Source organism: Merops nubicus, unplaced genomic scaffold (genome assembly GCF_000691845.1).
Source record: "Merops nubicus isolate BGI_N331 unplaced genomic scaffold, ASM69184v1 scaffold22337, whole genome shotgun sequence".
Taxonomy (NCBI): domain Eukaryota; kingdom Metazoa; phylum Chordata; class Aves; order Coraciiformes; family Meropidae; genus Merops; species Merops nubicus.
In genome coordinates, this window is record NW_008621286.1 from 8,467 (window position 1) to 26,224 (window position 17,758).

The 17,758-nt window shown below is 37.0% G+C and overlaps 1 protein-coding gene across 1 annotated transcript in view; it reads left to right on the top strand.

The window, feature by feature from the left end:
• Positions 1–17,758, top strand: part of LOC103776913 (guanine nucleotide-binding protein subunit alpha-14-like) — a gene marked incomplete at its 3' end in the record, with an annotated part of 47,126 nt that overhangs the window by 8,162 nt on the left and 21,206 nt on the right. The window contains 1 exon segment of the mRNA XM_008944443.1: positions 14,919–14,923. Coding sequence (XP_008942691.1) covers positions 14,919–14,923 — 5 coding nt within the window.

The following is a 17,758-nucleotide window of genomic DNA, read 5'->3' on the forward strand; positions in this document are numbered from 1 at the left end:
AGATCTGCTTGATGCTGCTATGCTTTGAAACTTACTACCTAGAGCCCTTTTAAGTATTTCACATTTACCTTTATGTACTCGAAAATGTAGAATATGTTCTCCATTTTTTTTTTTTTTTTTTTTAGTTTCAATGCATGTTCAGCGATTACACTTTGGGTTTTAGTGCTTATGATTATAGACTATACAAAAAAAGAATTCTGCTTGAGTTAAATCACTTGCATCCTTTGCTTCCATCCATTGCATCAATTACTCAAGCATAAGGAAGTCTATATAATCAAATTATTGGGTGGTACTTGCTTAAATTAAGAGGGATTTCCAGTTGCCTAAATTTTAGTGTTAAGATAGAGAAGACTGTATAGGTAGTAGGAAAGCAGAAATAATTTGTAGAATTTATGGGTTAATTGACTGAAATACTATGTGAAGGAAATACAGTTGATAGCCTACTTTTCATTTGACAAATATGGTTGCGTATGAACAACATAAAAAACAAACTTCTTATTTTTATTGTTTAAGTTGTTTTGTGTTATCTTCCTTAGCATTATAGAGAAGAGGGATAGAAAATCTTGTTTAAAATAAAAGACTGGCAACTAGAAATCCTTTTAATTTTTATCACAAAAGAGCAGATGGTGACAGCAAAAACGAATTTTGGACTTCAGAGAGATGAGGTATTAAGAGTAATTCTTTCCTACGTAAGAAAAATATTCTGAGAGTGAGTAAGTTTGGTTTTGTAAAACACCTTCAGATCCTTAAGAAGGTGACAGTTACAGAAACTGCAAATGTGACTGTATATATTTGTCATCCTGATTCAGATATTTTGCACTTTGTTTTTCAAATTTTCAGATTTTTGTACTTTGACAAAAAATATTGATAATCAGAATCTTTTTGAAGAAGTACATTTGCACTGCCATTTACTGAGCGTTTTTGTTTGTTTGGTTGGTTGTTTTTGTTTGTTTGTTTGTTTTCTTACCACTAAGAAAAAAATACAAAGACTTAATATACAGCAACCTTTTTCTCATTCTGGGCTCTGAAGACTGAGGTGGATATATTCCCCTAACGCACTATTATGGTGAAATCATGTTCTTCATGATAGCTGTGCTGACATTCTCTTCAGGTGCAGAACATTATAATGCTATTTTACAGTTGTTGTACAGAGGCAGAATTTGGTCTTTTGGTTCTTTACTAAAGGTAGTAAAGTGCTAAGTGATAAGAACAGAGTTTGGCAAGCTCAGCTTTAGGAACATTTAGAAAGTGAATCTATTTTTGCTTATACATGGAGAAACTCTTGAGATACATACACGAAAATAATCACGTGTCACTCCAGTCACTTTGCAGGAGGCAACTACATTTTAATATTCCATTTTGATGATAAATATAATGCAAAGTACTATAAATGTGCCATTCATTAAAGGATCTTAAGCTTGTAATGAAAATCAGTTAATGAACAGAGGGATTCTGCTGTCATACTTGTATTGCAAAGGTGTGCCCAGTGACCACACAGAAATTGTTCAGCATGCTCATCCATGTTTCAGTGTGTCCATGATCTCCATGGCATGCCTTCTTTCCAATGGAAAAATTTGTTTCTTGTTTCTTGTATTATTTTTTGTTTGTTTGATTGATGTTCTTGTCTCCAGTTTGTGCTTTGACCAGGCCAGGTTTTCTTCTTCATGGGTCCTGGAATTCTCTGGCTGATGAATATCTTCATTTAATGTTTTTGGAGCAGAGAACAGGTTGTTCTGCACCAATTGTCTCTTCCCTGTAAGTGTCACGTGTGTGAAAATCCGTAACTCCCGTGGATAGAAGGTCCAAAAAGGCCTTTTAATCTTAATGGTTGCAAATCAAAGCAAGTTTTATAGGTGTTTAAAGAGGTTCCTTACTGCTGTTGTAAACTGCAAGTATTTAAATAGATGGTCTAACTTTCTATGGACGTTACATTGAGATGGGAAAGGGGTTTTGGTTTATACTGAAGTTGTTTGGATGAGGTATGTGTATATGAATGTGAATATTCAGATAAATAAAAGAAAGGAGGGATGTTTGTGTGAGGCACAGAGGAACTGAAAATCATCTGATAGTGAAGAGGTAGTGAAAGGTCTTTTTTGTGGTGTGAATTTCTCTTAATCAACTGCAAGTCAAAGTGTAGGAAAACTTCAAACAACTTGGCAGAAGAAATCAGGTGATGTTGGAGGATGGGAAAATATAGCATTACACTTGTGAGTATACATCAATCCTAAAAGGCAGATTTAAAAATATTTTTGTTGTTTCACTGTGCTGGTTTATAACATTGTACTGGATTATGTTGTTTGTTGTTATATTACAAATACGCAGAAGAAGTAAATCTGAAATGGAGATGCAACAAAGATTTAAAAAATATTAGTTCACCAAAATTTGTCCTTCATCTTCCAAACTAACATATATCCTGTATGACAGGAAAATCACTCTCTTTTTCTTCTCCACTTAAGACAACATTAGACATTTGATTTATTTGTTAGAAATTATTTGCATTTAAAAAAAAAAAAAAAAAGTATGCCCTTAGCCCACTGGGAAGACCTTTTTACATAGCTGTTCAGGATGAGTATCATAGAATAGGAATTCAGTCCTGTTGTTGTGGGTTGATTTGTTTTTTAAAATACTGTGGTAAGATGACAGTGCATATGTTTTCAATTAACAACAAATCTTTGCAGCAGTATGAACAATTACTTTATTCCTAAGGAGAAAAACAGAATACTGTGTAAAAATGCATTTCAGAAAGAAGTCATCACACTGCATCTCCAAAATGCTTCTCACTTTCAGTAAGAAGTTATCTAGTGTCTTTCAGTTTTACAGAGTTGCCCTGGCATGATTGTGTGTTAGTAAAACTAGTATTTTTCTGAACAAAAGAAGTACTACAATGCCAAACAAATTTTACAGGACAGGTGATTAATTTATGTCTGAAGAGAGAATGCAAAAACACAAGTACAGTAAGATGAGATTTGGGAATTACTGGTGCTAGCCATGTAGCAGGAATAAATGGAAAACACATTGGCTGATTTCATTGCATGCTTGCATTTGAAGATGTGGAAGAAGACATAACACAGTTCTTTCTTTTAATTTTTTTAAACTTTAGCAGAGAAACTATTGCTCATGGCAAGTGCTTTATTTTAAGAGTAATCTGAGGGTATTAACATCACTTTGTGCTTTTAAAAGTACTTTTTTATTACAATCAAATTTAATTTGAAAAATGGAGTACTTTGGGAATTGATTTTCGTTGTGCTAGCATTATCACAGGTGATAAAGGGCTAGAATTCATAGACAGCCTAGATGTGTTTTTAGCAGTTAATGTTATAGAGACACTAATTCAAAACATTCCAAAACATATTGTGTCCTCCTTCGTAACAAACATGTTTAATTATGGGCCAATGCACAAAGTCTGGGTCTAGGCACTCCTGGACAGAGGTTTCAATTTGATTTTCCAAGGAAATGAGACTTACGTGACCAGAATAATTGTGTCTGGTTTGAACCTTCTGTTTGATTTCGATTTAATTCCGCAAAGAGGTCAAAGTTAAAGAGCTGTATTTTCTTAACTGCAGCATTTTTACTACTGCTAGGTGGTTAAAAATAAGGAAAGGAGAAGGCTTCACTACAGTAACCCAATTAAGGTCAAACCAAAGAATCACTAGAGGAGAGGCTCCTTTCGAAGTACCTGTGGGAAGAAGTGGCAATCAGTCAGTCACAAAAAGTGATCTAGCTGCCCGTGCATGAGCGTGTAGTATCATGCACTTAGATGCCTGGGCACACAGCATAAGACCTGCTTCCTGCCTGGAGGTGCATAGGTTTTTCATGTTATTTTTTGTTTTGTAAGTTATTTTTTGAGTGAGAACACAACCTTATTCTAGAGCGAGAAGATTATATGTCCGCTTTGGGGGATTAAAGTGTCTTCTATTTTACAAGAACAAATATAAACCAAGTTAATACTGAATTAACTGCTCTCCACATGGAAGTCAGGGAGGAAAATTTAACTTCTTAGAGAACAATGTTCTATGATATATAGGGGATGTGCATATGCATTGTGCATGTTTGTTGACATTAGAGTACCTGGGACTTAGCAAGGTTGTGAGGGGAGTTATTGTTTGCTTGTTTTGTGTTGCTGGGGTTTTTGTGGTGTTTTGTTGTTTGTGTTTTTGTTTGTTTGATTGGTTGGGTTTTTTTTCCTTTTAAGATGATTTAGCTTACCAGCAACAGACCTTTCCAGTTCTTTCAACTAAGTGAAACTGCCTTTTGGATATTTTAGGATAAAGACATATAAAACCACTGTAACAGGAGTGGTATCACAAGCAGAAGACCAGAAAGAAGAAGAAAAAGCATGTCTTAAAAAGAATATACATATAAAGTTTCTGGCAGAGAAGTGAAAGATGGGAGAAAGAATGTGTGTACGTATTGGATTCTTAAGTCAGTTCAGCCCAAACTTTCTTATTTTAGTCTCTAAATTGGGTTACATTTGTGACATTGGTGATTTTTGACTTCTCAGGTCTCCTGATCTTTGAGGTAGGTGCTTCTTTCTTTAGAAGGAACATATTTTCTCTTAAAATGTAGCAAGTGCACCCATACTTTAAACTGTTGCTTTTGAGAAAAGTAAATACTGGTGGATACTGTGTCGTGGTGAGAAAAGTTAAGATTTTTGTGACCAGTAATAAGGCCTATATTTAATAAATATGAAAGTTTGGCCAGAGGTAGACTAGTAGATCTAATAAAATCAGGTGCTTCTCAGAGTGGATACTGTATTAGACTTTTTCCAGGAAATGGCCTCTCTGTATCCTCTGGAATTCATTGCAGCTTCCTCTCTTGACATGTCCCTTTATGTAAGATGTTCTAACTCCATAGTTACTATTTCTATGCAGCATTTAACATAACACACAGAAGTACACAAATACACAGCATGTACGTAACCAGGCTTGATTATAGTGCATTATGAATGATTAGGTAGAAGCCCTTAAGCCAACATTGAATTAATTCCACCAAGTTCACCTCTTATGTTACAATGTTATGAATCTTACCTGCATAAACAATACATATAGATAAGAAGTGATCTGTTAATGAAGAGGAAGGATGGTGGTGATAGGAAATAGTCGTTAGTGATATAGAGCTCACACATGAAGACTCCAGAATTAGTTTTGTACTTTGAAGTGAAGGATTGCATGTACTGGCAAACACTAGGAGCTTATGTAAAAGTGGTTAAGATTTTTTGTCTTTTCAGAGCAGACTTTAATGTTCTGCAGACCAAATATCCTTTCTGTTACCCGTACTCCTTTCTTGTAACAACTGAATAACTCCATTGCCGCCCTTGTGGCTGTGAAAGCATTATTTATTGGCAACTGAAACCAAGGGTAGCTTGCTAAACAAGTCTGCTGGTGGTATAGAAGATGGAGCAAAGTCCAATTATTCTCAGTGCTGCCGTTTAAAGAGATAAAAAGTAGCAAAACTTTGCTATAGAGGCTGAAGCAAGGGCACTTTGCAAAGGCTGCTGTGGCTGGGTATGTCTTCCCATAGGATTTCTCTGTCAGAAACTGCTGCTTCTGCTTCAGAATCAGGATGGAAGCATCTGCTTCTGGCTCCATGGCCTGAGTTCAGTCTGGCAAGCTCACATCTGTCATCACAACAAAATTAGCTCGAGTTCATCCTCACAGCCCTTGGTCAGCAGGATGAGGAAACCATGACTCTCAGTCAGAAAGTAACAATAAATTGTCATTTTTTAGATTTGTCAGGAGCTCTCAGAAAATAACATTTAAAACAACAATTGCAGTTTTGCATTTGGCATGAGGAGCCAGAGGTTGAGTCAGTCCTGAGAGGAATATGCTTGAAAATGTGTGTCACAGCTGGAAGCTTTTGATATCTGCACAAGACTAGCTGTAGAAAAGACATGTTCTTTGTGTGAAAGCCTGCGTTACTGCTTTTGCTGACAGCTTTTTCCAGTGCGTGAAGTTTTCATGTGCAGTCTTCCTTACTTACTTTGCTTTTTACTAAGATAGAAAGCAGTGAGTGCATTCAGCTGAAAACTCTCAGAAGACACACATACTATTTTATAGAAACATTTGCTGTGGTATGGGACTAGCTCCTTGCAGTGGAAAATCTGAGGTGTTGTTTTTTTTTTTTTAATGGAAATTTTAATCCTTTCTTTCTAATGGAAAACTGGCAAATTTCTAAGTTTCTGCAATTAAATCTCTTAATGAACAAGAAGACAAATATATTAATAGCAGATGAAAAGACCAGTTAGTAGGAACTCAGCCAAAGTCACTTACATCAGCATCTGCTGTCATGTTAAAAATGAAGAAGCCACTTCAAAAAGGGAAGTGGCTGGAAGACTCCTCTAGGCCTGCTCTTTCATTAGTGCTAAAGCCTGTGACACATTTTGTGGATTTATGATCTGCTGACACAATTATTCTTTGGAATGAATTTGCCATAATGAAGAAGTGTTTCTAGTGTTAGTCTATTTCCTAGCAAACACTGTGGTGCCATGGTTTTACTTTTTTTTTTTTTTTTTTTTTTTTTTTCCTTATATATACTGGGATATCATACATATTGTTCTTTTCAGTTCTTTTCATTAATTTAACTAATTCTTACGCTGTATGAAGTAAGATCCTTATAGTGATGCTGGTCAGCAATCCTGTGTATCTGACCCTCTTTTTTGGAAGGATACAGAGCATTTTGGGTGGAAGAATATGCGACTCTGTTACTGGATGTCTCTTTGCATGCTGTCAGTTGTTTTTTCTTGCAAGGCATTTCCACATTTCCGTGTTTCACTGGAAAGTTATGTGAAGGTGTGGAGAAATGCCAAAATGCTGCCAACACAGGAGGGAGGTTCCCCTAGTCTATTGGGGTTGACAGTGTTGTCATCACTGGACAACTCTGAGTATGGTTGTGCTCAGTAGCTGTGAAGGAGAGTCTACAAAGGTGCTCATATAAAATAATGATTGTATAAAATAAGGATTTCAATGGCTTTGACATATAAACCAGTATTTATTTGCTCATCCATAGAGCAACACGAACACAGTAAATTAAAGCCAGCTGGATTTTTGTATGCAAAATTTGCTCACTCTGCTTTGTCAAATTGCAGGAGTAGCATTCACTGTGAGTTTACCATTCCTGAGAAGAGAAGGGAGAATGGTAATGGGAAAAAACAACCAAAGATGCACAAATCAGGAGCTTGTCACAGGAAAGGGAAGCTTGAAACAAACTTTGTGTGGGCTTTAAACTAAACAGCCTTCTTTCTGTCACTTGATTCGTATCACCTTTGTTGAAAATTTGCAGTAGTGTAGGATGCCTTGTATTTGGTTGCAAAATACAGAGGAGAAATCCTGAACTAATTTTTTCAATTCTTGCTGTACAGTGAAAAACCCTACTTCTTAGAAGAAAAAAATATTTTATACACATATTTACTCACTAACTGTGACATTGCAGAGTATCTCTCTTAGGTTTTGAGGTATTTATAGGTTGCTATTTAAAAACTGAGGTGAAAAGTTGGCTAATTTGTCCTGAGGCTAGAATGTATAACAAATTTAAAAGCAACAACAGAATAAATTTACTATAGGGACTTCATATTAAAGAGGAAACGGTTGAGTGTGTAAAAAGCTGTAATAACATATGCAACTATTTATGGGTTTTAAGGAAATTTCTTCAGGTCATATTTCGTCTCTCTAATGTAGTCCATTGAATAAGCTTGGTAAAATCAAGTGTTATACTAGTAATCCTGAGGAAAATTCATTCTTGTCTGGAGATCAGAATTGTTCTTTTTCCACTTGATTATTTGGTTTCTTAAGTGTACAGGTCTGTCCTTCTGAGTCCCTCTCAAGATTTTGTACTCCATCTTAGAACATATGTTCACTAAATGGGCAGATACGCTGTCCTAAAGGAGGTAGCATTAATTTACCCAGGAGTCTCAGTTTGAAGCTGAGACTGCACGATAGGCAGTACAGTAATACACATGGAGCAGGAGCATGTTTTATGGCTGATAAGTTTCTTTCTTTTTCCTGTTCCATTGTCATATGTGTTTGTGCTGCTGGTACTTCTTTTTTCCTCTTATCTCTTACTCATTAGCAAAAATTAATCTCGGCTTGCTGGGCAAGTTTGAAATTTCTAATACTAGACAGTTTTTAGATTTTTTTTTAATTATTTAAAAAATTGTTGGATTTTTAAAATATTTTTCTAGAATTTTTGTAATTTGCATTAGTTTCTGAAAATGTTGGCTGAAACATCTTGTGAAAATTCTGGGGAATTGGTAAGTACTCTTTTAAAACAGATCTAAGTGTTAGAGTCAAAGGAAATTGAGAAGATGTTATAAGTGTGGATTGTTCGGTGGAATACAGCATAACAAATTGATGATGTGAACGACCAATGGCCAACAGTTTCAAAAGGATGCCTAAAAACTTCACGCATTGCCAAAACTCTCCTAAGAGAAGAGCTCCAGTAACATAAGCCATTAATGGAGTTAGTGGCATTATTAGTGGAAGAGTGCTGATACTGTTAAGCACTCACAGTACCTACATGTTCATATCGTTGCAGTGAAAACACTCTGACCATCTTGCAAGCCTTCTGCTACATGTGCTAGATGGCAGCTACCCTGGCATAATTTCGCATAAACACTTGCATTTGCCTAGCAGTCTCTGAGGTATTTCAACACTTCAGTTATGTGTTCAAACCATGAGTGCTTTTGTGAGCTAAAGCTGGTCTCTGGGAAAGACGCCGGATGGGGCGGGCAGTCGATGGCTAATGGAATAAGAGACAACAGTCAGAAAAAGAGGAGTGTTTCTTAACTTTAGATGGCCTCCAGAGGTCTTTTCCAGCTTCAGCCATTCTGTGATTCTGTGGAGTCTATAGGGATGGTGATGGATGGACAAGGGAGAGGGCATGGCCCTCGGACCAGTGTGGGAAGAGGTAGTCTGGAAGGCTGGTAGAGAAAAAGAGGTCCAGGGGGGATCTACAGCTCTCTTGAGATTTATTGGCAGATACCCATGTGATCTTTTTAGTATTTGTAGACCTGACATCCATGTGAGCCACAAAATCATCCATGTGTCACAAAAAGGAAGTTGTGAAATGTAAAAACCTATTTCTGCTTTAGCAGTAGAAAAATATAGTTATTAGTAGACAGAATAGGCTGACAAGACTTTATTTCCTCTTTTCCCTCAAGTCTAGAAAAGCAGAAAAACTAAGGGATTTTTCAAGGATAATTCCTATGACCACACAGATTGTTAAAGTATTCTTGTACAAAATGCAGTGGCTGGGATAAGAGATCAGAAAACAGTTAGAGAAGCATAAGATAGGGGTGTAGGAAGCCCAAAGAGGACAATGGGAACAAAGAATGAACAAGAAAGGAGGGTAGGAATTCTAAAAGTAAATAAAGCTTAATATTGTACAAGTTAATATTTTATTCCTAATTGTCCTTTGTTAAATTGCTGAGTGTCTCCTTTTCCTTTTGATGCTAGATATGTGCTTTAATTTCCTTTGCTCTGTTGCATTCTGCTCTATGCCCTTGCTAGGAACAAATTAAATTAAATACATGGAATATGACACACATTATGCTGAATTCCAAGAGATGACATTCCTTACAAGGATCTCAAAAGCCAACTGCTGTTCTTCTGTTTTGCCATGAAAATATGCCCCAAATGTGCTTGGCATAGAGATGCTTTATAGAGTAACGTAATGGACTAGAGAGATGGTAGTGCGATTATCTGCCCTACAACAAAGACCACAGGATTTTCATGTATTCCAGTTTGGCTGCTCTTCTAAAAGTTATGCTCCAATTCAAAATAACATAAGAAAACCTGTAATAGTAAATTCACTTCAATACTTGGTAAAGTATTCCAGCGATAGATTACTCTCATAGGAGCTGGTGGAAAATGCATTTTGTTCTGTTCTGTGCCAAGCTTCCACTTCTGGCATGTGGATATTGTTACATATTTGCTGCTTATCTTGAAAAGTCATCTGTTACTTTCTGTTCTACACTTCGACTTATTGAGTTACTTGTGCTTATTCTCTTTGATCCCTTAATAGTTCCAGTTTGCTCATGAAGGCACATATTAGGCATGGCTCCAGTCCTTTAATCAGGATCAGTTTCAAGCTTCTTCGTGGTATAGGCTGAAAATCAAGAGGCAGGCTGGCTCTAACTTTTCCCCCTGTTTCAGTGCGACGTGATCCCTGGCCTGGAGGGGCACAAGACAGTTGGGAAACTTTGGTCTCTGCTTTAGTTGGGAGTCCTACATTAAAATAAATACAGCCACAGTGGAGTGCAGACCAGTGATTTTTGCTGCTTCTGTCAGCCTAGTGTCCTAGGCAGAAATCTTCCTTGCGTAGGTGCAGATTGTCTGGAATGGTAAAAGAAGGCATTTTGCCATCATCATAGCATTTCTATGAGCATGGTCATGGGTGTTTGAGTAGTCTAGATGAGGATCAACAACAAGGAATTGCATGAGATAAATAGTAAATAAAATGGCAGGTGAAATTTAGGCTAAAGAGAGGTTAAGAGGTGCATATAGAGAAAAGAAATTTGAATTTCACACAAAATGACAAAGATGGCTGCTGCTCAAGAGCGATATTTGGAGTCTTAATAGATTTTTCCATGCAAATGTCTATTCAGCACTCAATTGCAGTCAAAAAAGAAAGTTAAGAAGGAAATGGGAGTCTCTGTGCTGCTGTATAATCCTCCACTTGTCCAAGCCCTGATTATTGTTTGTGGTTCTGGTTCCCTATTTCTAACACCGTATAGTAAGCCTGAAAAAGGACTAACCAAGTTATGAAATAGCTACTATGAAGACGAGTCACTAAGGACTGGGTAAGAGACAGGTGAGAGGTGGTTATAGTGGTCTATGAAATCTGGAGTAGCATGGAGAGAATTAGAAAAGGCTGAGCTAGTCTGTCTTTCTTCAACTTCAGGAACTGTAGAGCATCAAATAAATGCGGAAAGCAAAACAAGGTAGTTCTTCACCGAAAATTAGTCAAGCTTTGGAATTCCTTACTGCAGGATCACAGGCAGCATGAGAATTTGCCCATGTAGGTTTAAGAGCTCAAGCAGTCACAGACAAGCCATAGAACGGAACTCTCCTGAGGGTTATTAAATACATAGAAACCACATATAAATCATAGCCTCACTGAACTGGAAGTGATTGGATACTGGAGGATGTATATATAAATGGGAAATACCTTGTGTGCTGTGGTCTTCCCCGGGTGTCCTGTTGGCCACAGCTGAAAACAAGGATAGAAGGACATTTGGTCTGATCTAGAGTTGTCCATCGCTTTAGAACTCCAGAATGTATTGAGAATTCCTGTAGTGGTGACACACATGCCAAAAATGGAGATGAAAGTTCTCTGCTACTGCTGCTGTTGTGCTTTTTATTTTCACTGTGAACAGAGATATTACCCTTTGTAACTTGAGTGTGGCGTTGGGAACTCATGCTCAGCTGTCTACATAATCTGATTTCCAAGTCTTTGAATTTTTTCTTCCCAGAAGAGAGTTCTGTCTCTTCCTCCCACCTCCCAGGTTGTTGAATTTTTGTTTATCCTGAACGTACAGTATTTACTTGCATGCCATAGACAAATAATCTAAATTGCTGTCAGTGAAATACTGTGTTGGGTTTATCACTTTCTCAGGTTTTGTGTGGTGTGTAAACTCAATCAGCTGTCCAAACAGAATGGAACTGTGAAAAGAAGCAAAAAAGAAGAAATGTTGAAAAATATATGGTCTGTTTAAATGTGGTCTGTTTGAATCTGGTCATTCTTTGTGCATAGAAACTAAAAATTTATTTTAACTAGAGGTTTTAAGTAAAATTTGGTTTCAGAAGAATGTAATTTACTATATATACTAAATTGTAGGAGTTAAAATTAAACACCTTGTTAAACAAATGTATTTTTCCTTAAGAGTTCTTGTCACATTCAAGCTATACATCACTTCAATTTCTATTACTGGTTGCAGAGTTATTTCTTTTTAACACTGTTATTACAGGCATTGGTATTTGCCTGTATTATCTAAGAAAATATGGAAGAAAATTAATCCAAACCATAACAGGCAAACAATTAAGATTTCAGGACTTTGCAGATTATCTGTGGAGAATACAAGGTAAACAATAGTTCTGCTGTGCTAAAGCAAGTTCAGGTTGATAGCTTAGTTAATATTCTTAAGCTGAGAGTTTTTTTAGTTTTCTTACATGCTAATATCTCATGATATTAGTCATGAAAAACAGAGATTGCTGAAAGTTCTTGTTTCTTAAAAATAATTTTACCGTGAATGTATCACAGAGCTTTTATGGACACCTGGACGCGTTCCTGTGTGACCTGATCTAGGTGATCCTGCTCTAGCAGGGGGGTTGGACTAGGTGATCTTTTGAGGTCCCTTCCAGCCCCATATGTTCTGTGTTTTTGTGATTGCTGCTCATGAACCAGCATCCTATTAAATCGAGCCTTATAAAACAACTGTTTGAGAAGTGTTAGTGAAGTTTAAAATTGGCAAGATGAAAGATATAACACAGGCAACAGACAGTTGTGGTCTGAGAAACAGTGGCCTTAAATCCATACTGACATAGCTATGTGAAGTTTTCTTTGAAAGATGTCATGGTAAAGAAAGGTTTTCTCAATAAATTGGAAAGAAGAGAATGAAGTTGATTCTGAAGGCTTAGAGGGATCTCCGAAACTTGTATGGGAACTGATAGGAGAAAAAAATAAAGGGATTGGAACAGGATGGTGTGTGGGCACAGGAGAGAGCAAGATGGTGTATATAATTGAGTCACTGACAAGCCTGGATATACAAGATAAGTATCAGTGTCTGTGACAGAAGATTAAGATAGCTGCAGGGTAGTGATAGTTTCTTATCTTGAGGCAAATTGTAACATCAGACATGCTGGCATGCGGTAGTAAGCTGTGTGTCCTGGCCTTCTGAGGTCTCTGTTAAACGGTTCAAATGTTTGGTAAACTCTTCACCGAGAATTTTCTCTTATGTGGGCAGAGATTCTGAAGTCATCAAAGTAATCTGTTAAATGAGCACTGCAAATATGCTATTTCCACTTAAAAAAGACTCTGCTGAATCAGAAACAAATGAAAATGTCTTCTGCTGTGAGGAATTGGAAACAAATACTTGACAAAGGAAAAACAAGGAAAGAAATTACTGTTTTGAAAAAATTTCAGTGTTATCATTGCACAATGACATTCAGAGATGTCAAATTATTGTTGTCTGTATTTAATGCACATTTTCAGTTCATTAAAAGAGAAGCTAAATTGTGAGGGTAAAGGTCCAACCTTTAGTCAAGTGAAATCTAGTTATGAGACTTGGTGGGCTAGGTCATCTGTTCTTCTATCAGATGTGGCGTGGGGCTTTTCTGCATACCCTTGGGACAAAAATACGAATTTTGTGGCAAAAGCAGCAGTGAACATGTGTCTGCACTTTTTATTTTCTAAGTGTTACAACAGAAAATATTCAAGTCTTCTGAATCGTATAAGATGGCTGCTTGGCAACAAGGCACCTGATGCTTTGTACTGTTAGTAACATGGAGCAAGCTGATGTTACAAGGGGTAGAAATGGCAGTTCATGAGCTAGGCACAGGCAAAACACTGGTTAGCCTCTCATTTGTTTAACGTGAGATACCTTACTTTCATCTGTTTCATTAATTTTCGCTTTTCTTTACTCAATTGATGTCACTGTAGTTTTCTAAGAGAGGATGTTTTCTTTATGTGTCACACCTTGTTGAAAGAAAGAAGGAGAATGAGAAAGTTGAGAAGCAGAATACCTTGGTTAGGTAGTAAATCAGGTGGTTGGTGAGATGGGTTTAGGAAAAAAATACTCTGGATTCCCTTGCTAGTAGTTACCCTGTCTTGTGCTGGCAAACAAACTTCATGTTTCTAGGGCAGCCAGGCACAAAACTTTGGGTCCACTTTGTGGAAATGCTTTCCACATGGGTTGCTCGGCTCCAGGGTAGCCTGGCAGAAAAGTGAATGTGAACACTGACTAAAGCATAGCAGAACCAAAACTTTTGGACAGGTTTCATCCTCTGTCCAGGGAAGACAAAGTATAATTCACTGGGATAAAAACAAACAAACCAACAAAGCAACAGGATCATTAATACAGCACATGGGTTGAAGTGTCAGTAAGAACTGGCTGGTTCTGACGTGGCTTGTTGGCACTGACGTTCACATGAGAAGTCTGTTCCTAAGCTGAAGAAATTCGGACATCCAGAATTTAGTTCAAAGAGAGCTGGAACTTGGGTAACAGCAGCTTCTCTCACCTCAGGAGTAACATGCCTGTTATTTCCTGTGCAATGGTACATAGGTAGTGAATTTTATAGTTTTAAAAGCCAGGAAATATTCTGCTGGGGAAAAAGGTCTGAGTTTTTCTGGCATTTATACTTGCTGTTGCAATTATTTCCTCAATGATTTAAGAAGAAAAGGACTTCTGATGGCATGGTAAGTTTGTAGTTCTGTAATTTATGATTGCAGTTTGGTATGTTTGGTTTTAGTCTTTCCTAATGAAGAAGAGTTTACGACACTAGATTTACGAGGGTTTGGGCTCTACAGTTGTGTATGTTTGGAGTCCACACTGGGAAGTGCAGCTTTGTGGTGTTGCTAGTGTTTACATGTTCATTCACTAAAAAGAAGCAAAATTATAAACCTTGCCCATCTTTTACATCCATTGCTTGTTATGTAGAGGTCTTCTAATTTAGGAAACAAAGTGATTCATTACTTCTACATGGAAAAATATTTTACAGCCTATCGCCCAGTTTGATATCAGAAACATTTTCAAGGGTTAAGCTGTATACTCTAGAAGTCTATACTGTAGATTATTCTGTATTCATAAGTCTTTAGGAACAGTTTCTATAGAAACTGGTGACATGCAAAGAAAAAACGAACTTGATTTTTATATAATTTTAAGGTGATTGTCAATAAAATATCTAGAATCGATTGCAAATGTGTAGGAGAAGTAACAAGCAGAAGACATATACATACATGCACCTTATACTTCAGATATAAATTCCTTCCAAATTTCTCAATAAGTCTGAATATGTTTCTTGGCAGTGGGGTGCTCTTTATTTGCTGGCTGCTGAGTTTCTTGTCTCTGTAATTTTCATGAGTTGTGGAGATGTTGTCTATGATGTCTTCAAAGAGGCTGTTTTGAATTCCTTGGACTACTGTTTGGACATTGTCCATTAATAGGAGTCACTCCTCCTTCCACACCTCCCAAAATCACAATGGTATTAGATGAAGAAACAGAAGAAATACTTTATGCCCAGTACTAATAGTAGGAAGAGAGTATGAGTTGAAACAAACAAAACCATTGTTATTGATAGTCCTGCTCCCTGCCTGTCAATGTATTTATTGTCTTCAGTGAGATTACTTATGGTGGGAAGCCATACTCTATTCATACATTCTGATGTTTTTGTCATATTTTGTGATTTTCTTAAAGTTTTACCATTTGGAAGTTGAATTACCACAATATCTTTTTTCTTGCTTTGTAGCTGGCATGCTGTGAAGAGAACTACAGGGTATGTCTCAAATTCAGATTAAAAAAAAAAAAAATTTAAAACTGATATTTAAAATGCAGCCACAGCTTTAGGTACAGCTTCTGATTTGTGAAAGTTTGGGCTTGGTAGCAGTGGAAACAGCATATTTCCCTCTGCAAAGCAGGTCTGTACTTTGAACCTGGAGTACTGAATCCAGTTTTAGGTTCAATGAAGGACAATGAAAGACAACGAAGACCGGTTGTCTTGGTAGTCACCTTGTCCAAGATGACATAGCAGTGGGATGGAGGGAGCAGCAGAGTTAATTAGAGAATCTACTCACAAATCTTCAGCTCCCCAAAAGGATACAGGTGGTTGTAGAGGAGATGGAGGCAGGCTCTTCAGAGCGGCGCACAATGAATGGACGTGAGGCAAAAGTCACAAGCTATAGTGAGGTAGATAACTCCTTGCAAATATGGTATAACTCTTCACAGTGAGAGGGAGTAATGGTGTGCCCAGAGAAACTGTTGAAGTCTCACTTCCTAGAAGAAAACTTAAAAACTTGCCTGTGGAGAGGGCACTGAGGAACCTCATCTAATTTTAAGCTAGTCTTGTTTCGAGCAGGGTCAGAGCTGGATCCTTCCAACAGTCCTTTCCAGCCTTCCTTATTCTGTAACTATGTGCTTGCATCTCTTTCAGGCTCAATGCACTGAGGCACATGGTGATAGAGAGCACTGACTCCTTTGGGTGTAGGCATTTTGCCTTCATCTTCCATGAACTATACCAGAAGTGTTGTATTTGCTTTCCTCATCTTTGTAAGGAATGTTAGCAACATAAAAACACAATTAAGAATGAATGAAAGGGAAGATGCAAAAGTAAGATTATTACCTGTTGTTAAATACGTCCTAGCATTGACAGTATGTTTCTGTGCAGTCTCTTTGGTTAAGGGGGTATTTTTTTTAAACTTGTCTGCTTTACTCTTCCTGACTTAATGGTGCATTGTTCTCCTCACAATGTTCATCAGATACACAGGCATTTAGATTTCATCTGTGCTTTGTTAAGTATCTTGGAGTTGGTGTTCTTCAGACTTCAGTCTCCAGTTACAATGCCAGAAGAGGAAAATGCAAATCCAGACTGACTGGGACAATTTTTGAGCTGAGAAATCCAAGCAGTATATGTTCCCATTTTCACTATGTTCTCCCACCTGAGAATTTATTTATTCAGAGAGGAAGAAGAGATTTTTTTTTTTTTTATAAAAAATATATATGTTTGGAGTGCCAAAGCATCTTTGTATTTAAAGTATAAACTTTTTTTTTGAGGCTTAGCTTTGCAGCATAATTTTGCAAGCTAGAATTATTAACTCAGAAAAATCCTACGATAATTTGTGGTAATGTGACACCACTATTCTATTACACTTGTCAATTTGAATACAAATAAGTGCAGGGTGATTTAAAATTTGCAAGAGGATTACACTTTTTAAGTAATTTCTTTTGGAACTGTATGCATGTAACATTTGCATACATTTATTAATTTGCAAGTATTTCTCCTGAAAGATTTCTGGCATTCTTCCTTGTGTGTAAGCTTCTGGGTGGTCTGGGAAGGCAGATCAAAGCCCCGAAATGCATTTTTCTCTGGAGAAGGCATGCTTGAGTAGTGAAAGTCTACTTTGACCAGTCACAAGTAAGAGACTGGATTTTATAGAAAACAGAAGTCTTTGCTTATATGAATGTTTCAGAACAATTTTGTTTCTGAGAGAAAAAAAAAAAAAAATACGAAGAACACTGAGGATAAGCTAATATTTTCCATTATAACTTTGTAACTTTGAGGGAAGTTATGCGATTTTTTTATTTTATTTTCACAGAAACTAAGTGGTCAATCAAGCAGAGCTAGCTGAATTCCACTAAAGATCATAAATCCTGTTCTGCCAAATAGAACCAGAAGTTCAGATAGTCCTACTAGCGAGTCTTAGGGCCTGCTAGTGAGCTTTTAGGGAGTCTGTAAAAAATAGGGTGTGATTATATTGATCCCTTGCAATGATTCTTTCCAGTCCCTGAATGGGATATGAAACAGAGGCCAGAATCAAGAAATTCATAGTTCCACTAATAAATTACTCTCTTGATTTTTGTTTGTTTTGTTTGATCTCTGAGTTTATTTTTCCAGTCATTCAGCACTATGAAGTTCTTCTGACTCATTGTCAGCTTTAGCTCTGTGTGTCCTAGTTAGTTTTGAGTTATCTTCAGGCTCTATAACCTTAGTAAAGGTATAATCTTGTCTGAATTGTTTGCAGAATGGAGTAACAGATACTTGACCAAATGTGC